Source organism: Arachis ipaensis, chromosome B7 (genome assembly GCF_059453495.1).
Source record: "Arachis ipaensis isolate K30076 ecotype BB chromosome B7, ASM5945349v1, whole genome shotgun sequence".
In the NCBI taxonomy this organism is placed as follows: Eukaryota; Viridiplantae; Streptophyta; class Magnoliopsida; order Fabales; family Fabaceae; genus Arachis; species Arachis ipaensis.
The window spans coordinates 101,098,543-101,124,471 of record NC_142442.1 but is presented as its reverse complement, the minus strand read 5'-3'; the positions used below and the strand labels follow the sequence as shown (position 1 = coordinate 101,124,471).

General features: G+C 38.9%; 1 protein-coding gene across 1 annotated transcript; it reads right to left on the bottom strand.

Moving 5' to 3' along the window:
• Positions 1-11,511: 11,511 nt before the first annotated feature.
• LOC148553530 (uncharacterized) lies at positions 11,512-13,191 on the bottom strand. The gene is made up of 3 exons (XM_088494835.1): positions 12,907-13,191; positions 12,337-12,723; positions 11,512-11,988 (listed from the first exon to the last, which is right to left on the bottom strand). Exons 1-3 carry the CDS (start codon positions 13,189-13,191, stop codon positions 11,512-11,514), a joined length of 1,149 nt encoding a protein of 382 aa, XP_088350961.1.
• Positions 13,192-25,929: the final 12,738 nt, after the last annotated feature.

Below are 25,929 nucleotides of genomic sequence, written 5' to 3'. Positions count from 1 at the left end.
TCAGAATGGACCATTCTAGATATATTCTATTATGGTCTGTCTGAGTTCTCCAAGATGTCACTGGATCATTCTGCAGGTGGATTGATAAACCACTATTTTATGGTTTATCTTGTGCTCAATTGAGTGGATTTTATCAACTCTTTACCCACTTATTCATACTATTTGCATGGTTTTACATTTGCCTTCCTAATTATGTACTTTGATTGAAAACATGCTTCTTTGGCCTTAATTTCCCTATGATTAATCCTCTCTTATTACCATTAGATGCCTTGATATGTGTGTTAAGTGATTTCAGAGATTACAGGGCAGGAATGGCTCAGAGGATGGAAAGGAAGCATGCAAAAGTGGAAGGAATACAAGAAGTTGGAGAAATTGCTAAGCTGTCCAGCCTGACCTCTTCGCACTCAAACGGCTATAACTTTAGCTACAGAGGTCCAAATGACGCGGTTCCAGTTGCGTTGGAAAGTAACGTCCAGGGCTTCGATTTGATATATAATATGCCATAGTTGCCCTGACGCTAGGCGACGCGACCGCGTGCTCCATGCGGCCGCATCGCAGTGACGGAAATCAGTGTGTTTGAATTCTTCTCCAGCGATTTCTGGGCTATTTTCGACCTAGTTCTCGGCCCAGAAAACACAGATTAGAGGCTATAAAGTGAGGGAATGCATCCATTCAAAAGGAGGCTTTCACATTCACAATTTTAGGAGTAGATGTAGTTTTTAGAGAGAGAGGTTCTCTCCTCTCTCTTAGGATTAGGATTTAGGACTTCTCTTAGTTTTAGGAGTGACTCTCAATCCCAGGTTCTTTATTTTTATTTATTTTCCCAATTTAATTCATGAACTCTTCCATGTTACATATGATTTTCTTTGAATTAATATTATTTGAGGTATTTTAGTTATTATTACTTTCTTTTATTTACATGATTATTGCTCTTCATCTGAAGGCATTTTTATTCCAGTAGATTTACTTTTCCCCTTTTGGTTTTGGTTAAGAAATTAGTAACTCAGGAGTTATCCAATTCAACAGCATAATTGATAATTGTTATCTTGCCAATTGAGTTGAACTTCAATAATCCCAATCTTTTCTTAGAAAATAAATAGGATTCGAAGATCAAACCAATTTGTCCCTTGACTTTCCTTTGCTTTAGTAAAGGTCAACTAAGTGGAATTAAGATTCAACTTTCATTATTATTGATAAGGATAACTAAGTCTGGACTTCCAATTTCTTATACCTTGCCAAGAGATTTTATTATTATTATTTTATTTTACTTGTCATATAACATATTCCCTCCTTACTTCCAAAACCCCCAATTTATAATCTTCATAACCAATAATAAGGACATACTTCCCTGCAATTCCTTGAGAAGACGACCTGAGGTTTGAATACTCGGTTATCAATTTCAAAGGGGTTTGTTACTTGTGACAACCAAAACGTTTGTACGAAGGGATTTTTGTTGGTTTAGAGACTATATCTACAACGCGACTATTTTTATGACATTCTTTACTGGCAAAAATCCTAACGTCATGGATCCATTCACCTAAAGAAAACGCCTGCAGAAGCTCAAGAACTTATTGACATGGTTGCAAATAATCAATTCATGTATACTTCTGAGAGAAATTCCGTGAATAATGGGACGCCTCAGAAGAAGGGAGTTCTTGAAATTGATGCTCTGAATGCCATATTGGCTCAGAACAAAGTGTTGACTCAGCAAATCAACATGATCTCCCAAAGTCTGAATGGATGGCAAAATGCATCCAACAGTACTAAAGAGGCATCTTCTGAAGAAGAAGCTTATGATCCTGATAACCCTGCAATAGCAGTGGTAAATTACATGGGTGAACCTTATGGAAACACCTATAATTTATCATGGAGAAATCATCCAAATTTCTCATGGAAGGATCAACAAAAGCCTCAACAAGGCTTTAATAATGGTGGAAGAAACAGGCTCAGCAATAGCAAGCCTTTTCCATCATCTTCTCAGCAACAGACAGAGAATTCTGAACAAAATACCTCTAATTTAGCAAACTTAGTCTCTGATCTGTCCAAGGCTACTCTAAATTTCATGAGTGAAACAAGGTCCTCCATAAGAAATTTGGAGGCACAAGTGGGCCAGCTGAGTAAGAAAATTACTGAAACACCTCCTAGTACTATCCCAAGCAACACTGAAGAGAATCCAAAAAGAGAGTGCAAGGCCATTGATATAATCAATATGGCCGAATGCATGGAGGAGAGAGAGGACGTGAACCCCACTGAGGATAACCTCATGGGACGTCTCTCAAGCAAGAAGGAGTTCCCCTCTGAGGAACCAAAGGAATCTGAGGCTCATCTAGAGACCATAGAGATTCCATTGAACCTCCTTATGCCCTTCAGGAGCTCTGATGAGTATTCTTCTTCTGAAGAGAATGAGGATGTTACTGAAGAGCAAGTTGCCAAGTACCTTGGTGCAATCATGAAGCTGAATGCCAAATTATGTGGTAATGAGACTTGGGAAGATGAACCTCCATTGCTCATCAATGAACTGAGTGATCTGGATCAACTGACATTACCTCAGAAGAAATAGGATTCTAGAAAGTTCTTAATACCTTGTACCATAGGCACCATGACCTTTGAGAAGGCTCTGTGTGACATGGGGTCAGGCATAAACCTCATGCCACTCTCTGTAATGGAGAAACTGGGAATCCTTGAGGTACAGGCTGCCAAAATCTCATTAGAGATGGTAGACAAATCCATGAAACAGGCTTATGAACAAGTAGAGGACGTGTTAGTACGGGTTGAAGGCCTTTACATCCCTGCTGATTTCATAATCTTAGACACTGGGAAGCATGAGGATGAATCCATCATCCTTAGAAGACCCTTCCTAGCCAAAGCAAAAGCTGTGATTGATTTGGACAGAGGAGAATTGATCCTTCGACTTAATGAAGACAACCTTGTGTTTAAAACTCAATGATCTCCTTCTGTAACCATGGAGAAGAAGCATGACAAGCTTCTCTCAGTACAGAGTCAAATAAAGCCCCCACAATCAAACTCTAAGTTTCGTGTTGGGAGGCCCCAGCCAAACTCTAAGTTTGGTGTTGGGAGTCTATAAAATTGACCTGATCACCTATATGGCTCCGTGAGAGTCCACTGTCAAGCTATTGACATTAAAGAAGCGCTTGTTGGGAGGCAACCCAATTATTATTTATCTAATTTTATTTTTATTTTTATTGTTCTTTCATGTTTTATTAGGTTCATGATCATGTGGAGTCACAAAATAATTCCAAAAATTAAAAACAGAATCAAAAAGAGCAGAAGAAAAATCACACCCTGGAGGAAGCACTTACTGGCGTTTAAACGCCAGTAAGGAGTATCTGGCTGGCGTTCAACGCCAGAACAGAGCATGGATCTAGCGTTGAACGCCAGAAACAAGCAACATCCTGGCGTTCAAATGCCAGGAATACACCCTGAGAAGAACTGGCACTGAACGCCAGAAACAAGCATGGAGCTGGCGTTCAACGCTAGAAATATGCTGCATATGGGCGTTGAACGCCCAGAACAAGCATCACTTCGGTGTTTAAACGGCAGAAATGCATGCAAAGGCATTTTACATGCCTAATTGGTGCAGGGATGTAAATCCTTGACACGTTAGGATCTGTGGGCCCCACAGGATCACTTCAGGATCTGTGGACCTCACAGGATCCCCACCTACCTCCACTCATACTCTCCCCTCTTCTCATTCATCCTCCCTTCCCAATAAACACCCTTTCCCAAAAACCCTTCACCAATCACCTCAATCTCTCTTTTCTATCACCACCTACCACCACTCACATCCATCCACTCTTCTCCATAAACCCCACCTACCTTCAAAATTCAAAATCACTTTCCCACCCAATATGGCCGAACCTACTACCTCCCCCCTCACTATATAAACTCCTCCATCCCTCCTTCATTTTCACACAACACAACCCTATCTTCTATACCTTGGCCGAATACACCTCCCCCTCACTCTCCTCCATATTTTCTCTTCTTCTTCTTCTTTTCTTTCTTCTCTTGCTCGAGGGTGAGCAATATTCTAAGTTTGGTGTGGTAAAAGCATAAGCTTTTTGTTTTTCCATTACCATTGATGGCACCTAAGACCGGAGAAACCTCTAGAAAAGGGAAAGGGAAGACAAAAGCTTCCACCTCCGAGTCATGGGAGATGGAAAGATTCATCTCCAAAGCCCATCAAGACCACTTCTATGATGTTGTGGCCAAGAAGAAGGCGATCCCCGAGGTCCCTTTCAAACCCAAGAAAAATGAGTATCCGGAGATCCGACATGAGATCCAAAGAAGAGGTTGGGAAATTCTAACCAACCCCATTCAACAAGTCGGAATCCTAATGGTTCAAGAGTTCTATGCAAACGCATGGATCACTAGGAACCATGATCAAAGTGTGAACCCAAATCCAAAGCCTTGGCTCACCATGGATCGGGGGAAATACTTAGATTTTAGTCCGGAGAATGTAAGGCTGGCGTTCAACCTACCAATGATGGAAGAAAACGCACGCCCCTACACAAGAAGAGTCAACTTTGATCAAAGGTTGGACCATGTCCTCATGGACATATGTGTGGAAGGAGCTCAATAGAAGATTGACTCAAAAGGCAAACCGGTTCAACTGAGAAGATTGGACCTTAAGCCTGTAGCTAGAGGTTGGTTGGAGTTTATTCAACGCTCAATCATTCCCACTAGCAACCAGTCTGAAGTTACTGTAGACCGGGCCATCATGATCCATAGTATCATGATTGGGGAGGAAGTGGAGGTTCATGAGATTATACCTCAAGAACTCTACAAGGTGGCTGACAAGTCCTCCACTATGGCAAGGTTAACCTTTCCTCACCTCATTTGCCATCTATGCAATTCGGCTGGGATTGACATAGAGGGAGATATCCTCATTGATGAGGACAAGCCCATCACTAAGAAAAGGATGGAGCAAACAAGAGAGCCTATTCATGGATCTCAAGAGACGCATGAAGAAGCTCATCACCAAGAAATCCCTGAGATGCCTCAAGGGATGCACTTTCCTACATAGAATTTTTGGGAGCAAATCAACACCTCCCTAGGAGAATTAAGTTCCAACATGGGACAACTAAGGATGGAGCACCAAGAGCACTCCATCATCCTCCATGAAATTAGAGAAGATTAAAGAGCAATGAGGGAGGAGCAACAAAGACAAGGAAGAGACATAGAAGAGCTCAAGGACATCATTGGTTCTTCAAGAAGAAAACGCCACCATCACTAAGGTGGATTCATTCCTTGTTGTTAAATTTTCTGTTTTTCGTTTTTTATGTTAAATGTTTATCTATGTTTGTGTCTTATTACATGATCATTAGTATTTAAGTGTCTACGCCTTAAAGTTATGAATATTAATCCATCACCTCTCTTGAATGAAAAATGTTTTAATTACAAAAGAACAAGAAGTACATGGTTTCAAATTCATCCTTGAAACTAGTTTAATTATTTTGATGTGGTGACAATACTTTTTGTTTTCTGAATGAATGCTTGAACAGTGCATATGTCTTTTGAGTTTGATGTTTAAGAATGTTAAATATGTTGGCTCTTGAAAGAATGATGACAAGGAGACATGTTATTTGATAATTTGAAAAATCATAAAAATGATTCTTGAAGCAAGAAAAAGCAGTGAATACAAAGCTTGCAGAAAAGAAAAAAATAGCGAAAAAAAAAAGAAGAGAGAAAAAGCAAGCAGAAAAAGCCAATAGCCCTTAAAACCAAAAGGCAAGGGTAATAAAAAGGATCCAAGGCTTTGAGCATCAGTGGATAGGAGGGCCTAAAGGAATGAATCCTGGCCTAAGCGGCTAAACCAAGCTGTCCCTAACCATGTGTTTGTGGCGTGAAGGTGTCAAGTGAAAACTTGAGATTTAGCGGTTAAAGTCAAGGTCCAAAGCAAAAAGAAGAGTGTGCTAAAGAACCCTGGGCACTTCTAATTGGGGACTTTAGCAAAGCTGAGTCACAATCTGAAAAGGTTCACCCAGTTATGTGTCTGTGGCATTTATGTATCCGGTGGTAATACTGGAAAACAAAGTGCTTAGGGCCACGACAAAGACTCATAAAAGTAGCTGTGTTCAAGAATCAACATACTTAACTAGGAGAATCAATAACACTATCTGAACTCTGAGTTCCTATAGATGCCAATCATTCTGAACTTCAATGGATAAAGTGAGATGCCAAAACTATTCAAGAGGCAAAAAGCTACAATTCCCGCTCATCTGATTAGAGCTAAGTTTCATTGATGTTTTGGAATTTATAGTATATTCTCTTCTTTTTATCCTATTTGATTTTCAGTTGCTTGGGGACAAGCAACAATTTAAGTTTGATGTTGTGATCAGCGGATAATTTATACGCTTTTTGGCATTGTTTTTACATAGTTTTCAGTATAATTTAGTTAGTTTTTAGTATATTTTTATTAGTTTTTAAATAAAAATCACCCTTTTGGACTTTACTATGAGTTTGTGTGTTTTTCTGTGATTTCAGGTATTTTCTGGCTGAAATTGAGGGACTTGAGCAAAAATCAGATTCAGAGGTTGAAGAAGGACTGCAGATGCTGTTGGATTCTGACCTCCCTGCACTCAAAGTGGATTTTTTGGAGCTACAGAACTCCAAATGGTGCGCTCTGAATCGCATTGGAAAGTAGACATCCAGGGCTTTCCAGCAATATATAATAGTTCATACTTTGCCTGAGTTTAGACGACGCAAACTGGCGTTGAACGCCAGTTCCATGCTGCATTTTGAAGTCAAACGCCAGAAACACGTCATGAACCAGAGTTGAACACCAAAAACACATTCCAACTTGGCGTTCAACTCCAAAAGAAGCCTCTACACGTGCAAACTTCAAGCTCAGCCCATGCACACACCAAGTGGGCCCCGGAAGTAGATTTCTGCATCAATTTCTTACTTCTGTAAACCCTAGTAGCTAGTCTAGTATAAATAGGACCTTTTACTATTGTATTTACATCTTTTGATGATCTTCGAATCATCTTTGGATCATCTTTAGTTTCATCTTTAGATCACGTTTGGGGGCTGGCCTCTCGGCCATGCTTGGACCTTCATCACTTATGTATTTTCAATGGTAAAGTTTCTACACACCATAGATTAAGGTGTGGAGCTCTGCTGTTCCTCAAAGATTAATGCAAAGTACTACTATTTTTCTATTCAATTCAACTTATTCCGCTTCTAAGATATTCATTCGCACTTCAATATGATGGATGTGATGATCGTGACAGTCATCATCATTCTCAACTTATGGACGCGTGCCTGACAACCACTTCCGTTCTACCTTAGATTGAATGGATATCTCTTGGATATCTAATACAGGGGACCGAGTCCGAGTTATTAGTGTCTTCGTGGTATAAGTTAGAAACCATGGACGGCCATTCTTAAGAATGCGGAAAGTCTAAACCTTGTCTGTGGTATTCCGAGTAGGATTCAGGGATTGAATGACTGTGACGAGCTTCAAACTCGCGAGTGCTGGGCGTAGTGACAGACGCAAAAGATCAATGGATCCTATTCCAGTGTGATCGAGAACCGACAGATGATTAGCCATGCAGTGACAGCGCATTGGACCATTTTCACTGAGAGGACAGGTGGCCATTGACAACGGTGATGCCTAACATACAACTTACCACGGAAAGGAGTAGGAAGGATTGGATGCAGACAGTAGGAAAGCAGAGGTTCAGAGGAATGAAAGCATCTCTATACGCTTATCTGAAATTCTCACCAATGATTTACATAAGTACCACTATCCTATTTTATATTTTATTTATCTTTTACTTATCAATTCATAAAATCAGTTGAATCCGCCTAACGCGTCGTGCATTCGTTCGCGTCGCTACCCTTTTCTTCAAAACTCCATTTTCGTGCTTTCCTTCCATTTTTGTATGTTTTCTTTCTGTCCTCTAAGCCATTCCTGCCTTAGGAGATCTGAAAATACTTAACACACAAATCACGGCTTCGAATGGTAATGAAGGGTAATTAAAATTAATATTTTTAAAGCTTAAGAAACATGTTTTTCACATATATCACATAATAAGGAAGGGAAAGTAAAACCATTCAATTTACATGAATAAGTGAGTGAAGGATTGAATAAATCACTTAAATTGAGCACAAAATACATCATAAAATATGGGTTTATCAACCTCCCCACACTTAAACAATAGCATGTCCTTATGCTAAATCCAAGAGAAAGGGTAAAGTTAGAATTGTGGAATCTCATGCAATGCATTCTATTCTAAATGCAAGCTACCTAAATGAGTCATGCAATTCTAGTTATTATTCACTTGTATATAAAGCTTACATGTAGTTAAATTAATTCATATCCTTAAGGAATCATATATGCATAGCCAAACCCTAGATAATGTTAAAGCACTTTTACAATTGAGATGGGTAAAAGTATTTCACAAACTTGCAAGACAATTAACAATTAAGCAGAGATATATGGTGATGAGCTATTGAACCCTCACTGGATTTTGTGTTTACTCTCTAGTCACTCAGTGTTTATTGGGTTAATCACTCTATTCTTCTTTCCATCCTTGCTTTCTAAAACTTTGTTCTTCATCTAACTGGTGTGGCGGAATTGTTATTCAGATGTAAAATTTGTTGTTTGTTCTCCCCCTGGCAATGGTGCCAAAACTTGGTGCACAATACCATGGTCCAAACATAACTTCACAACTTCGCGCAACTAACCAGCAAGTGCACTGGGTCGTCCAAGTAATAAACCTTACGTGAGTAAGGGTCGATCCCATGGAGATTGTAGGTGAAATCGCCGGTGCTAGTGGGAGAAAAGTGGTGAAGAGGAAGGGAAGAAGAAAGGAAGAAGTAATGGAGGAAGGAAATTAAAGAAGGAGGGTGAAATAGGGCGCGTTGTATACATGGCACATCGGGCAATCGACGCGCACGCGCACACCACGCGTACGCGTGGAGGGACAGGAAAGAAGAGGGGCGCGTGAGCACCACTCACGTATATACGTGGGATGGTAGATAGGTAAGGGATTCGTACCCGTTAAAGCGCGTGCACGCGTGGAGACATCTGCGTGCTTCGCGTAGTGCTTGCACAATGCTCGCGCAAGTCTCGGGTGGCATGTACTAAGGAAGGCGTGTAAGGCGGCCGATGCGTACGCATCATGTGCGCGCATGCTGGGTGGGCAAGAAGGTAAGACGTCACGTGGGCGTGCCTCACGCATACGCGTCAATAGGAGTTACGCGTTTTGCACAATGCTTACGCAATGCTCGCGCAACTCTCGGGAAAATGTACCCAGAGTGCCACACATAGCGACCAACGCGTACGCGTCATGTGCGCACATGCGTGGACAAGCAAGGGAGTAGGTGACGTGTGGGCGTGCCTCATGTATACGCGTGGGTAGTCATTCGCGCATTTCACGCAATGCTTGCGCAATGCTCGCGCAACTCTCAGGAAAATGTGCCCAGAGTTGCAAAAACGCAAGCGACGCGCACGCGTCCTACACGCTTAAGCGTGCATCCCCCTTTTTTTTCATCAAAGAGAAAGGTCTTTTTAACACATTCCTGGCAGGTATTCAAGCTAGATAGTCAAGAAAACACTCACAAATTCATGCACTACTCAAAATAAAGCATTTTCTCTAACCTTGTCAATTTATCCATACCAAGATTAACGAAATCTACATGAATATCATAACAATTCAACAAAACCAACAAAAGCTAGCATACATAAGCAACTCAACAACACCAAGAAATCACAAAATTCACAAGAATCTAAAGCTAGAAGCAAGAAAGTATACACAAGAAAGATCTTACCATGGTGGGGTGTCTCCCACCAAGCACTTTTCTTTAATGTCCTTAAGTTGGATGGTCATGTGCTTAAGCTTCCTCTCTTTTTGGTGCATCCTCAAGCAGGAGCACCTCCACTTCCCTTGGTGATTTGTAGCCATGGTACCTCTTCAATCTATGTCCATTCACCTTGAAAGTTGTCTCACTTTGAGGGTCAATTAATTCCACCACTCCATAGGGCTTTACCTCCTTCACCTTAAAGGGTCCTTCCCATTTTGAACGGAGCTTTCCCAGCATGAATCTGAGCCTTGAGTTGTAGAGGAGAACTTCGTCACCTTCTTGGAAATCCATTTTTCGGATATGGTGATCATGAAATGCCTTAGTCTTTTCCTTGTAAATTTGCGCATTCTCATATGCCTCCATCCTAAGACACTCAAGCACCTCTAGTTGCAATTTTCTGGCTATACCTGCCTTGGTGATGTCCATGTTACATTGCTTCACCGTCCAATAGGCCTTGTGCTCAATTTCCACTGGAAGGTGGCATGCCTTGCCATAGACGATCCAGAAGGGAATCATCCCTAACGGGGTCTTGTAGGCCGTCCTATACGCCCATAGTGCATCTCCCAACTGAGAGCTCCAGTCTTTCCTCTGTGGATTCACCACCTTCTCCAAAATTCGCTTAATCTCTCGGTTGGACACCTCCGCTTGCCCATTCATTTAGGGGTGATAGGCAGTTGAAACCTTATGTAATATACCATAGCACTTGAGCAGTGCTTCTACCTTCCTATTACAAAAGTGGTAACCTTGGTCGCTCATGATTGCTTGTGGCGACCCATAGCGGCATACAATATTATTTCTAATTAAATAAATCACGGCATTAGCGTCATCAAGGCGGGTAGGTATCGCTTCCACCCACTTTGATACGTAGTCAACCGCCAACAGAATATATAGATACCCACTTGAGTTGGGAAATGGCCCCATAAAGTCTATGCCCCATACATTAAAGATTTTACAGAACAACATAGGTTGTTGAGGCATTTCATCCTTTTGGGATGCATTTCCCGACTTCTGATATTGGTGACACGACACACAAAATTGGTTAGCATCCTTGAATAAGGTTGGCCACCAGAATCCACAATCTAAAACCTTTTTAGCCGTTCGTTATGGGCCAAAGTGGCCGCCACACTCGGATGAATGGCAAGCTTCGAGAATGGGTTGGATTTCGGATTTCGGGACACATCTTCGAATTACTTGGTTTACTCCCCTCTTCCACAAGTGAGGGTCATCCCAAATGTAATATTTGGAATCACTCCTCAACTTGTCCCTTTGATGTTTAGAAAAGTTGGGAGGGAAGATCTTAGCAACCAAGTAGTTCGCCAAAGGTGCAAACCAAGGAAAGCTATCCGAAACAGCATGCAAACTATCCAAAGGGAATGAGTCATCAATCGAAAATGGGTCATATTTAAGATTTTCAACGTGGCTTAAATGATCCGCAACCAAATTTTGAGACCCACTTCAATCCCTAATCTCAATATCAAATTCTTGCAAGAGCAAGATCCAACGTATGAGCCTAGGTTTCGACTCATTCTTTGTCAACAAATACTTTAAAGCTGCATGATCCGTATATACCACTATTTTGGACCCTAGCAAAAAAGATCTGAATTTATCTAAGGCATGAACAATAGCTAGGAGTTCTTTTTCCGTAGTGGTATAGTTGGATTGTGCCGCATCCAATGTTTTTCAGGAATATGCAATGATATAAGGGAGTTTACCATCACGTTGTGCAAGCGTGGCACCTACGGCATGATTTGACGCGTCACACATTATCTCGAATGGCTGCATCTTGTTAGGGCCCCTCACAATTGGTGCCGTGGTAAGAGCTCTCCTCAACTCTTCAAACGCATCCGCACGAGCACTATCAAACTCAAAGTCCACGTCCTTTTGGAGTAGGCACGACAATGGCAATGCAATCTTGCTAAAATTCTTGATAAAGCAACTGTAGAATCCTACATGCCTCAAAAAGGAATGGACCTCCCTCACAAAAGAGGGGTGAGGTAAACTGGTGATAACATCAACCTTGGCCAGGTCCACAGAAATGCCCTTGTCAGAAACTATGTGTCCTAGCACTATACCTTGTCTCACCATGAAGTGACATTTCTCGAAATTGAGAACAAGGTTAGTGTTGACACATCTTTCCAAGACCTTGGCCAAGTTCTCCTAGAAACTATCAAAAGAGGTACCATATACGCTAAAATCATCCATAAAGACTTCCAAACAAGTCTCCATAAGATCGGAAAAGACACTCGTCATGCACCGCTGAAAAGTGGCGGGTGCATTGCATAGCCCAAATGGCATCCTTTTATAGGCAAAGGTGCCAAAGGGACAAGTGAAGGTGGTCTTCTCCTGATCCTCAGGAGTAATATGTATCTGGAAGTAGCCAGTGAATCCATCAAGAAAGCAATAATGGAATTTACCTGTCAGTCGGTCCAACATCTGGTCAATGAAGGGCAAAGGATAGTGGTCCTTCCTTATTGCGACATTCAACCTTTTGTAATTGATGCACACCCGCCAAGCATTTTGCGCTCTTGTGGTGACCACTTCACCATCATCCTTCTTAACCACAGTGATTCCTGATTTCTTTGGGACGACTTCGACCAGGCTCACCCATTCACTGTCAGAAATCGGATATATAATACCCGCATCAAGTAGCCTTGTGACGTCCTTTTTCACCACATCTAGGATAGTCGGGTTGATCCTTCTTTGGGGTTGTCTCACCGTTCGAGCTCCCTCTTGGAGAAAAATATGATGCATAGATGTGCGGGGGTCAATCCCCACAATGTCGGCCAAGCTCCAACCTATTGCTTTCTTGTGCTCCCTTAGGACTTCTAGGAGCTTCTCTTCTTCTTGACTAGAGAGCTCACTAGCAATAATGACTGGAAACCTTTGGTTGCCCTTTAGGAATGCATACTTCAAATGAGATGAAAGAGGCTTCAATTCACTTTTTACCCCAAGTTGAGGTTCTTTTTCATCAAGCTCCTGGAGCTCATTCTCAACAATTTTCTCTTGTTCACCCTCTTGGTCATTCGTCTCTTCAATAATAGGGTAGCACAACTTGTTGTGATCCTCTCTTCATACCTCCACGACTACCTCGTCAATTACATCACATCGGAGAATGAAATTATCTTCGGGTGGGTGTCTCATGGCTTCTTCTAAATTAAATTTGATAGTCTTGTCTCCCACCTCAAAGGAGTATGTGCCAGTAAAGGCATCCAATTTGAATTTAGAGGTCTTCAGGAAGGGTCTACAAAGCAAAATAGATGAAGAACTTCTATTCTCTATTGGGGGCATCTCAAGGATGTAAAAATCAACTGGAAATACCAAGTCCTTGATTGCCACAAGTACATCTTCCGCTATTCCCATTACAGTGATTACACTCTTGTCGGCTAAGGCAAATTTGGCCGCCGACCTCTTTAATGGAGCTAAATTCAACCGCGCAAAGATAGAAAGTGGCATGATGCTCACGCAAGCCCCTAGATCACACATACAGTCATGAAAAGCAACTCCACCAATACGACAATACACCAAACATGGTCCAGGGTCACCACACTTTTTCGGAATAGGCTTCATCAATGAAGAAATGGAACTACCCAATGACAATGTCTCCAACTCACCTATCCTATCCTTGTGTGTGCACAGGCCTTTTAAAAATTTTGCATACTTCAGAATTTGTTGAATAGCATCGAGAAGTGGGATGGTTACCTCAACCTTCTTGAATACTTGAAGCATGTTTAAATCAAACTCTGGAGTCTTCTTGGCCTTATTCACCATGGAAGGGAATGGGATAGGAATGGACTCATCTACTATAACCTTCCTCTTGGGTTCCTTATGGCTCACTTCTTCTTCCTCATGCCTTGTGTCTACCTCTTCTTCTTCATGTAGAGCTTCAACAACCACTTCTTCCTCATGAATGTCTTCCATGACCCTAGGAGGTATCTCCTCTAATGTAGTTCCCGACCGTAGAGTAATGGCATTGAGGTCGCCCTTTGGGTTTGGAAGGGGTTGGGATGGAAAGTTAGAAGAACTTGAGGGTTGGTTGGTGTTGTTACAGGAGGATAGGACCAACTTTGAAATCATATCGGTGAGATTGGCCAATTGAGCACTCATGCTACCATATTGTGCACTCAAGGTATCAAATTGAGCCTTGTTATTCTCTTCCTGTTTTTCCATAGTAGCTCTAACTTCATCAACTTGGTTGGTGGAAGAGGAGGAGGATTGGTTGGATTGTTGTCTTTGATGTGGTGCTTGGTACTTGGTATAGTTATTTTGGTTTTGTGGCATGCTTGGTTATGGTGATTTTGGTTGGCTTAATGGTTGTTGTTGAGTTAGTGGGATGAGGATTGGTGGTTGTTGTTGTAGTGAGAAGAAGAGTTATTCCATCTTTGATTTTGATTGCTCCCTTGTGCATTGTCCTTCCACCCTTGATTGGAGTTATTGCCATGAGAGTAGTTTTTTTGGCCTTGAGAGGGGTAGGGTGGACGATTGTTATAATTCACATTGGCTACGGTAAGGGCATACTCCTCTTGAATTTGGTGGCATTGATCGGTGCAATGTGTGATGCTAGAGTACAAACCACAAATTCTAGGAGGACCTTCAAGTTGGGCAACTTGGGGTGGAGCTTGGACGGCTTGGATGGAATAGAATGCCTTTTGTTCTTTATGCATATTCGTAAGGATAGTGGTCATATCCCCAAGCACCTTGGTTAAGCATGTTTCGGAAGGTGATGCTTCCACTACACCCTTGAGGGGATTGCTCCTTACTCTTACATGTTGTGTAGCCTCGGCAACATTATTTATCAAGCTCTAAGCTTCTCCCTCCGTCTTGTTTTTGGAAAGCGAACCACCACTAGCGGCGGTGACCAATCTTCTATCTTCTGCGTAAAGACCTTCGGTAAAGTAACTGATAAGCAAATGAGTGTCCAATCCATGGTGTGGACAAGATTCCAATAGCCTCTTGAATTAGTCCAATACTCATACAAGCTTTCTTGATCCTTTTGCATTATACCTGAGATTTCTTTCCGAATGTAAACGGTCTTCTTCGGCGGAAAGAACTTGTCTAGAAACTCTTTTCCTAAGAAATCCCAATTGGTACAATCTCATTTGGTTGGTAATAGAACCATGTTTTTTCTTGTCCCTCAAGAGAGAAGGGGAAGGCAAAAACCATAATGGCAACTTTGTCGGCCCCATGCCTTCGAGCGGAAGAACAAGCAACTTGGAAATCTCTTAGATGTCGGATAAGGTCTTAACCCGGAAGCCCATGATACTTGGGGAGTAGATTTATCAAGCTATTCTTTAACTCAAAGTTTGGGTCGAGATTGGGATATCTTGCTTGCAAAGGTTGAAGTATGATATCCGGAGACCCTTGTTCATGCAAGGTGATTCGGCGTGGCTCTGCCAAGTTTTGTTTACCTGTGGGATGCAAAGATGTATTAGTGGTGCCAACAGAAGAATAGGAAGTAGCAGACTCCAACTCACTTTTTGGTTCTGTCTAGTGATTCGGTGTGCTCCTCAAGAGAGGACGAAATACTAGCCGTATAGTTCAACTGCCGTCTAGCTTGCCGAGTGTGTAACAAAGTTCTTTCAATCTCAAGGTCAAGCTCGGCTAAGCTAGAGTTCGGTTGTGACCGAGTCATCAAACTTGGGAGTCAAAGCACATGTATAAAAGAAAGCTAAACTACAAACTAAGTATTGAAAGCGAGTAAACTATCTACACTATTCACATATTCACATAACCAATGTCAAGGCGTACGTTGAAACTAATCCCTGGCAACGGCGCCAAAAATTTGACACAAGAATTATTGTCGGTCTAGAATTTTTCCTAATAGAAATAAAACTTCGTTGTAAGCATAGTTCCAAACCAACTAATAACTCTCGATCAAATTTTAAAGATTTGGTTGTCACAAAGTTCAACCCCAATAAAAGTAAACAGAAGTATTCAAACCTCGGGTCGTCTCACAAGGAATGGGCAAATGTAACAACCTTGATTTTCGAGTATACGAGATCTTTTCCGAAGGCAAAAAATCCTCCGGAAGATCAGTAAGGGGAGAACCTGTGATATATCATCAAGTATCTCTATCCTCATTTTCATTATGTCATCTTTAAGATAGAACCTTTTTTGAGGCACGCTCGATAACGTAGTCACGAAAAACCCAGTTTTTGAACCGTATCGGTTAAGAGTTTTGATTCTGTTTTTTTGTAAATAGTCTCAGTTTGACGAACCGAACTTGATTCATGAGAGAAGAGAGATAAGAGGATAATATTTTCATTATATTAGTATTAGAAGCTTCTTGAGTGATATTATAAGGTTACCTGATCAGTTTTAGTTAAAAACAGAAAACCGGGTTCACAATTTACTGGTGCAGCTTAGCACCAGCATTCTCTGATGACTTTAGCAATGCTAAGGCCTCATTATTCATGTTTTATTCTCATAATAAATATGTTACTAGTGTCATTTATGCTGGTAGCTCAGAAAATAATTTTTAGAGATGTTTTTACAAGTGTTCTGATACATCTAGTTTTAGTAGTTATACACCTAAGATATTTTAATATTATTTTAATCCACCTCCAAGCCAACCAATCACAACTCACCCTACACCCCCAAAACCCTCAAGGCTGGCTCATTTTCACTTTGTGGCCGAAAATAGGTAGAGAGAAAAAGAGAGAAAAGTTCTTAGTTCCAAATCTTCAAAGCTTGATTTCTGCTGAACTAAAACTCAAATCAAAATTCCAATCCGACCAAAATGATCCTCTCTTCTTTATCTACATGATCATATGACTTATCAAGGCTGGAATCAAGGTGAGTTGGCTGCACCATCTCTCTTTTGATTCGGTTTCAAGGAAACATGGTTAAATATGTGTTTTCTTGATGTGATTTAGGAGGAAAAAGTGCTAAAGGACCACCTGAAAGTTTAATTGAATTAGGAGCAGCAAAACCAGGTAGGGTGTCACGAAATTAATCTTGATTATTTGTGTTTGAGTTGTGTGAATGTTGTATAAATTGGCTGTGCTAAAAATTGGTTGCATATATGATTGATTCTTGGTGAAAATTTGGTGAAATTTTGATGAAATTTGATGAAATTCAAGCTTTAAAGTTCATGTTCTTGGGCAGCTGGAAAAACGAAACCCTAAGCTTAAATTGATGTTCAATTTGTGTTGAAATCATGTAGAAATGATGGGGTTTTAGTGGCTGCTAATTTATTATGAATTATAGTAAAAATCGGTTGCTGAAAAGACTGAAAAACGGGTAAAAACAGAGAAGGAATCTGAAGAATTTAGGAAGAACACGAAGAACACTTTGAGTGTGGTGAAGAACATTGAAGAACACCTTTTAGATCTTAAAAAGGGCAAGGTTGTAATTATTTTGGTGTTTGAGGGTTATTTGATAATTTCTGAAAGTTAGGGTGGTAAAAGTAGAAATATTAAAAGTTACGGGTGGTAAAAAGTGAGTTTTAAAGGTTAAAAGTAAAAGTAAGTTAATTTTCGAAAATTTAATGAAAAAACAATAAAAAAATAATAAAATATTAAATAATAATATTTAATTAAAAATAATATTTTAATAAAAATAATAAAATAATGTAGAAAAGGCAGTTTTCTGTAAAAGCTTTAGAAAGACAACTTTAAGCACAGAATCTCATAATTACTTTCATAAAACACTTAGGGAGTGGTAAAAACATATTAGTGAGGCAAATATAAATAAAAGATAAAAAGTTGAAGAAAAGATAAAAATCGAAGAAAAAGTCTGTAAAGTTTTAATGACAGAAAAATAGACAGAGACTAGTGAACGAACTAGGGCAACATAGTTAGTCCTGGAATTGCGAATAGGGTTAGGTATTATATGAAAAGTTAAACTGTTTCAGTATAGACTTAATGAACCTATACTTGGGACAGACTGACTATTCATACCGAAATTTACATAAGCTTTAAATACATACGTTAAATAGAGAAATCAGAGCAGAGTAAAGAAACACAGAGAACAGAGTAACCAGAGCAGAATAAAGGGATACAGAGAAAAGAGTAATCAGAGCAAAGTAAAAAGACAAAGATAAAAGAGTAATGTGATAAAGAGAAATGGTTTGAATTAAGATGTTGTAAAAGTAAAAGCTGTAGAGTTTGTATAGCATGATTGAACAGAGAAAGAAAGAGGTATTGCATAAGAATGTGAAAGTGATGATGAATAATGAGAATGTTAATGAATGATGATAATGAGAATGATTATGTAAGAATCTGCTGCAGAGAGGCAGTCAGATAGATGGTGGTACGACCACTGAGAACGCTTTCCTGGGATACCTTGCTATAATGCTTTGCTGTAAGACAAAGGTTGCTTACAGAGGTATCGAGATGAGTGTGCTCCTGTAAGACAGAGGTTGCTTACAGTGAGTGTGTTGTTGCTCCTGTAAGACAGAGGTTGCTTATAGTGAGTCTGTTGGGCGTATATCGGCTAATAATTGCTGCCTTGCAAGACAAAGGTTGCTTGCAGTGGATACCCAGCAAGACAAAGGTTGCTTGCAGTGGATATTGCCAACAGGAAAGCCTTAGCCAGACAGAGGTTGCTGGGTAACGTCGAGAGCGGGTATGTAACCGACAGATGAGCTCATTACCTACACTAGGGCTAGACATGCATCATACTTGGTTGTGCATTTTCCTCTGTTATGATTGTTGTATGAATGTATGCTTTCCTTGTTTGTATTCTATTCTCTGTGTCTGTGTTGTACTTTCTTGTATTTTTCTATTTGTGTTCTGTTTTCTATTTTCTCTATTTCCTCTATTTATATGTATCTTCTATTTACTGCTTCTTGTATTCTGCTATTTGTCTGCTAAACAACACGGAATTAATGAACTTAACTAATAACCCAGACCCTACTAAGAACTCCCAAGTTCTTACCCCTTCTCTCTCCCTTCCCTCTTCAGATGGAAGCTTGGGTACACTTCCGTAGTTCGCTGATGACCGTTCACAAAGAGGATTCCGCTCTAGATAGTCTTCTGAGTCTAGGGTGAATATCGTTCTCTGATTATATGTATATACTATGAAACCAGCCAATGTCTGCACCCCGTTCGTATGTGCACTTTAACCTAAATCTTGTGTATGAGATTTCTATTGTGTGGCTACTTCATGAGGTACCAGAGAGACATCCTGTGGAAAAGTCTGATCGTGCAGAGGAGTAGCAGATGATGTTCTATCTTTTGCTGACGTTCCACCTGACTTGAGTTTTGAAGACTTAAAACATACTTTCTCTCGCTTTAGTAGTTTAGAGGGACTAGGTGAGTATAGAGTCTAGGCTAGCCTGGGCGCCAGCTTAGGGACTTCTTGAACAGGTCAGGACCTGGGATGTTGTATGTATATATATGTATATAGTTATTATCTAGCTATGTCTAGGGGTGTTCTAACTAAAAGTCTATACTCTAATAAAGGCTGGATCACCGAATATTGTCAACTGCTTGTGATGTATTTATGTGTGGTTGTTTATAATTGTTTTATATATTATCAGTTGTGAATGGATTATGAATGATACTGTTTGTTAATCCAAACGTTTTAAAAAAAAAGTACCTCGTAAAATAACTACGCTTTTAACAACGAATCAGGCTCATATAATAAATAATAGATAATAATTAGGTAGACAAGTTGGTAGCGCTCAGTTTCTAGTATGATCATGACGTACCAGAAATTGGGTCGTTACAGCAAACATGTGCATCAACATTGGTTAGAATTCCGGGGTTGGGAGTCATGATCAAGAAATTAAACTACTGGACTTAACAAGCAAGAAATCTTAAAGTGCAAGAAACTAAATTAAGTAACTAAGGCAAGGTATGAGCAATTTGAAACTAACAAAAGAGAATCTAAGATAATTCTACTCTAGAATTAAGCAAGTAACTATAACTAGAATGAAGCAATTGAAATTTTTGGGTTTCAAATATAAATAATAAAAGGAACTCTTGGCTAGGCATAGGAATTGGGGTCACCATCCTTGTCTAATAACCATATCTTGACAATTATGAGGAACCAAACTCACTAAGTCTACCTCCAAGAGCTTTAAGTACGTAATATTTACTCCTAAGCTTGAGGTACGTTAAGTGGCTTGATCAATCTCAACTCATAAGTCCCAATCCAACTACCAATTGACTTAATAGTGGATTAGTGTTAATGGGTATTAACTTGGCCACTAAAGGTTCTCAAATCACCAAATCAATTAGATCCAATGACTCAAGTTTACTCAATTCCCTTAGCCTAGGCCAAGAGTAAAGAAAACTACTCCATAATCAAAGGAAACATTTCATCAAACACATGGTATGCATTAATAAAAGACATAGTCAAATTGTAATTAAATTAGAAATTAAAAGTACCCACTAACAATTATCAATGGAAAACTACTCAAATAACACTATTAATTATGGAAAACATCAATGTCTCATTAACAATTCAAGATCCACAAAGTTCATAAGATGAATAGAAAATGGGAAATAACTAGAAAACATAAATCTAACACAAGATCTCAACAAAATTATACTAGAGAATTCAAATTAAGTAATCAAAACTGGAAATCAACAAAACCCAATTCAGAATTCAACAAGGGAAGATCAAATCAAACTAGATCTAGAGAGGAATAATGGTTTCTCTCCCTAGAAGAACAAGAACAAAAACTAGCCAAAATTGTGTCTAAGTGTGTAATGAATGATCCCCCCTTTCCCCCTAGAGTTCCTGGGTCTTTTCCATGCAGATTCAGCTTGAATTTGGGCCTGCAGAGCCTCAGAAATCGCCAGGCACAATTTCTTTAATGAGGTCACGTGCTGCTCGTCATGCGTACGCGTCATGTACGCGTGCGTGTCACCGAATTTCGCGATCCACGCATACGCGTCGGTAGGGAAGTCGCCAATCCACGCGTATGCGTCACTCTTCGCGCGCCATGCCCAGTTCCTCGCACGCACGCGTGCGCGTGGGCTACGCGTGCGCGTGCAGCCGATTCTTGAAAACCCAATTTTTCATGTTCCTTCCACCTTTGCATGCTTCCTTTCTCTCTTTTAAGTCATTCTTGCCCTACAAACTCTGAAATCACTCAACAAACATATCACGGCATCGAATGGTAATAGAAGAGGATCAAAATATGGCATTTTTAAGGCAGAAGAAGCATGTTTTCCATCATGAAGCAGAATTAGGAAGAGAACACAAAACCTTGCAATTTATGTGAATAAGTGTGGAAAATAATGACAAAACCCCCCAAATTCTACACAATATAAACCACAAAATTGGAGTTTATCAGTACTCCAAGGCTGAATGAAAGAAAGAAGGCTCATTTGGTGTTTTAATAGGTTGGGCCTTGGGCCTTGTTTGGGCCCGGTCCAACTAATTTGGCTCGTTGGCCCAATTTTACGCCAAAATCTTTAAAATTAGTGTTAACATTTATATTTTAATTAGTTCTACTTCTTTATACAATAAAATATAATTTTCTAATTTCTTTATACAATAATTAATTTATTAGATAATTATTTGTTAATTTTGCGAGTTTTACACATGAAAACATAAAATTGCATTATAAGAAAATTGAAATTAACAAGAGAGTTCATGAACTAAAATTGACAAAATAAAGGAATTAATAAGAGAAATTAAATAAACTAGGATACTAGAACAATAAAAAGTAAATAAAACTAAATTAAAACAAGATTCAATCCTAAAATTAAGAAGAAATTAAACTAAGAGAGCTAAATTCTAGAGAAAAGAGGGAGCTTCTCTCTCCAGAATTTGATCCTAAAACATAATGTAAAACTATTCTATCAATACCTGGTTGATCCCCTCTTGGAATTGCCTTCAAATGTCTCAGAAATGAGTTGAATTGGGCCCAAATTAGCCTAAAATCATGATCCACGTGTTTACTTAAGTAACTCATTTGCTGGCAGTCATGCGTACGCATGAGGCTTGTGTATGCACAACTGCGCACGAAATGCAAGTCATGCGTACACATGAGGCATGCATCCACACAAATGCACAGATTTCCAAAACTTAATCTCTTCATGAATTCTTTAATACATGCTTTTCTTCTACTTCTTCAAACCATACTTGCCTATTAGTCCTGAAATTACACAACAAACATATTAAGGCATCGAATGGAATAAATGTGCAATTAAATTATTGACAATTTAGAGCACAAAAAGCATGTTTTTAACAATTAAGCATAATTAAGAGAGAATCCACTAAAGCATGCTATTTGAATGAATAAGTGCGAGTTTATGCGATAAAATTCACTCATTTCAAGTCAAAAATTATCATCAAATATAGATTCATCACTCAAAGATTAATGTTGATCTAGAATTTCTCAACAGAATTTGGGAGTTTTAAGTTCTGGGTCATCTCTCAAAAGAATTGCATTGAGATGTGTGTATTATTGGCTATGAGAAATTGGGGTGAGATAGCAATTGACACAAAATTAAATAGCAAGAAAGTAAATGACAATTAACCAATAAAGAAAAGGAAATTCAAATGCTAAAAAGGGTCTTCGCAAGGGTTGAGAGTCAAGGTTTCCAATCCTAGTCATTGACCACAAACATGGAAATTATAAAGAGTTAATCCCACTTAGTCAACCTCTATATATTGAGGAAAACTAAATAGGGATAATGGATCTTAATCCATAAATCCTAGTGATGAATCCACATTTCATGGTATTTATTTGCTCTATTTAGGTGGATTTCATCTACTTTTCTTGTATTTATCTATTGAAATAGCATAGTTTTATGATTTCTTCCTAAATTGTGCTTGAAAGTAAAAACATACTTTTTAGGCCTTTTAATTGCTAAATTTTATTCACTTTAATTCCATTTGATGCCTTAATGTGTTTGTGACGCATGAGCATCTTCTCTATCTTTTCCTAGTGAATTTGCATTCAAATTGTTGAGTTTAATCAAGATTTAATTACCTTTAGCCACTATGAATGCTACTCTGAGTTGGTTGCAATTTTTGTTTATTTCAGGTAGTATTCGGATGGATTTGACAGAGTTTTATAGCAGAAAAGGAAGAAAGCAAATGATGCTATCAACCCTGACCTCCTTGCACTCAAACAGGAATAACTTGAGCTACAGAGGTCCAATTGAGGTGATTCTAGCAGAAATAAAAAGCTAACTTCCAGAGCTTTCCCACGACATATAATAGTATACCCTTTTCTTCCATTTCGTACGGACCACTTGACGCCAAACTTGAGGAAGCTCAAGTTTGGTGCCAACTCAAAAGCCCCAAGGAAGAACACACGCTGCCATCTCCACGCCGAACTTGAGTTTACTCATGTTCGGTGCCAACACAAGGACTCCAAAGAAAGGCTACGCACCACTCCACGCCAAACTTGGGTGGAACCAAGTTTGGCACCAACTTAAGGAAAGCCCAAGGAACTCTTTGCCTATTCCACGCTGCACCTGACTCCCTCCAAGTTTGGCGACAACCTTTAACGCAATGGTGGACCCCAATTCGTTCTACAAGGCCTACGTGAATCAATTGGTAAACTTTGATTAAACTTTATTTCGTTTATAATTAGAAAAATACATTATTTAGTTTTTAGGAAATATATTTTACATTAATTAGGATTAGATATAAAAGGGAAAAGAATCAGCCCTTCGGGCTCATCTCTTCTCTTGTACCTCATTCCGCAATTTACAGTTTTACAGAATCCTAGTTTTCTCTCTGAACCATGAGCAACTAAACCTCCATTGTTAAGGTTAGGAGCTCTGTCTATTTTATGGGTTGATACTACAATTTTTCTATTTTAATTCATGTACTAATTTATATTTCAAGAATTGTTTTTGCTCTTTTTCTTATGAATTTGGGTGGAATAAAAGTATGGTTCTAATTGAGTTCTTGTATAACTTGGAAAATCTCTTTACTTGAACAACAGCCTGAAAATATATTCTCCTAAATCACTAATTATCTGGACTTAACGGGATACGTGACATATAATCCTCTTATATTTGGGTAATTAGGGTTTCTGTGGCATGTAACTAGAATTGAACTTCACCCTCTAATTGGAATTAAGTGACCAAGAAATTGGCGGTTGATGAAGATTAGAGGAGACTAAAAAGGTCTAAAAAATTAGGATTTAGTCACATATAGTTTGTCATGAATGGAATCTTGCATTATTAAAATAGTTGGTAAGAAAAGTCAATCCGAAAGATAGATAACTCTGAAGCCTTAACTATTTTTCCATATATATATTTCACAACTTGTTTACTGTTTGCTTTCTGATTCTCTGATTTACTGTTAATGCAATTGAGACCCAAACACTACTTTCTATTTGTCTGACTAAGCAAATCACTTGACCATTGTTGCTTGATCCATCAATTCTCGTGGGATCAACCCTCACTCACCTGAAGTATTACTTGGAACGACCCGGTGCACTTGCCGGTTAGTTTGAGGTATTACCTGAGGTATTGACCGTGATTGACAACTACTGGTTGTCTGATCTCTTAGATTAGGCGTTTTTGCTTTAATTTCATTTAACTTATTTCTTTAAATTTTTAAAAAAAAATTATTTTAATTTAAGTTATTTAAATTTTTTTTCTCTTAATTTCTGAAATTAAGTTTGGTGTCCCCTTAGTTGTTTTTATTCTTCCTAGTTATTTTACTCATTGAATTTGAATTTTATACTCCATTTTGCTTATTAGTTATTTTATTTTCTAAATTATTTAGTTTATTTTCTTTATTTTATTTTTCTTTTATTTTTGTTTTCTTTTATATTTTTTTTATTTTTATTTCTTTTTATTATTTTTATTTTCCTTTATGTTCTTTCTCCTTTGCTTGTCTGTTTACCACATGGTGCGTTTAATTCTCTTTGGTGTTTTGTGCTAAGAAAAAATAATGGAGAGAGATCACATGGGTTACTACTCACACCCAAGCAGTGATTCATATTATTGTGGATGGAGTAACTATCTGAATTTTGGTTGGCAAAGTCAAAACCAAAGAAACTTCAGTGCTGCATGTTCCAACTATCAAGAAGCACCATCTTATATTCATACCAAGAACCACCACCACTCTATCCATATCAAGAACCATCATCTTTCTACCCATATCAAGAGCCACCATCTCCCTATTCATACCAAGAACCATCCTCTTTTTACTTTTATCAAGAACCATCATCTCCTTCTTATTCATATCAAGAGCCACTATCTCCTTATTCATATCAAGAACCATCATCTCTTGAGCTTTTCATGAAAGAATTCATAAATGATATAAGGATGAGTGTCAAAAATATAGAGAAATATGTGCAATTGATTATCAAGCCCCAGAAAGAGGAACAAGCAAATTCCTTCCCAAGAGATATAATGCAAGATCCTATAGAAGAAAGTGAGAAAATCAATCAAAGGAGTTCATACTCCAGTGAATTAGAGAACTCTCCACCCTTACACATGGAAGAAGAGGAAGATGCAAAAACAAAGGAGGAAGATGCAAACAAAGAAGGAAGATGCACAAACAAAGGAGGTTGTAAGAGATGAAAACAATTATGGGAATCTACACTCCAATGAAGCAGAGAGTGGCATAGAGGGTGAGTTTATTGAACAACCAGTTCAAGAAGTTCTTGATGAAGGGTACACTCCAACCATCACACAACACCCAAATTTTGAAATCAAAGAAGTGAAGGCAATCAAGGAAAGCACAAAAAAGAGGATTGTGACCAAGAAATAGAAGAAAATATCCATGAAAAAGAGAAGGTCATCAAAAAATAATCCAACCTCTACCCCAACAAGTAAGGTGAATCAAGCTAACCATAATAAAAATAAGCTTGTTAGGCAGAATTTATATCAAGGGGAACTAATTTTCACCTCCCTCCCATTGGAGACATTTCTTTTAACCAACTGGAAGAAGAGGAAGAAAATTCAACAATCAAGTGTCAAGCTAGTGACATTAAAGAAGCGCTTGTTGGGAGGTAACCCAACTACTAGTATCCTTGGTTTTGCAGTTACTTTGGTTTAATTTTATAGTTATTTTGATTTTAGCATTATAGTTATTTTAGTTCTGGTTTTAAATTACTTTATCTCAATTTTTTTTATAATTTTTCATGTTTTACATGTGTTTTGGTCATGCAGAGTGATTAGAACAGGAATAGAGCAATTAAAAGGCATTTTGACACCCTGGAGT

What these genes read in the sequence shown, in the direction of transcription:
- LOC148553530 (XM_088494835.1), bottom strand. Translation starts at nt 13,191, where the DNA reads ATGGGAATAGCGGAAGATGTACTTGTGGCAATCAAGGACTTGGTATTT. An exon ending in TTGACGAGGTAGTCGTGGAG is followed by an intron (nt 12,724 to 12,906) that starts GTATGAAGAGAG and finishes GCATTCCTAAAG; the next exon opens with GGCAACCAAAGGTTTCCAGT. An exon ending in GAGCGCAAAATGCTTGGCGG is followed by an intron (nt 11,989 to 12,336) that starts GTGTGCATCAAT and finishes GATAGTTTCTAG; the next exon opens with GAGAACTTGGCCAAGGTCTT.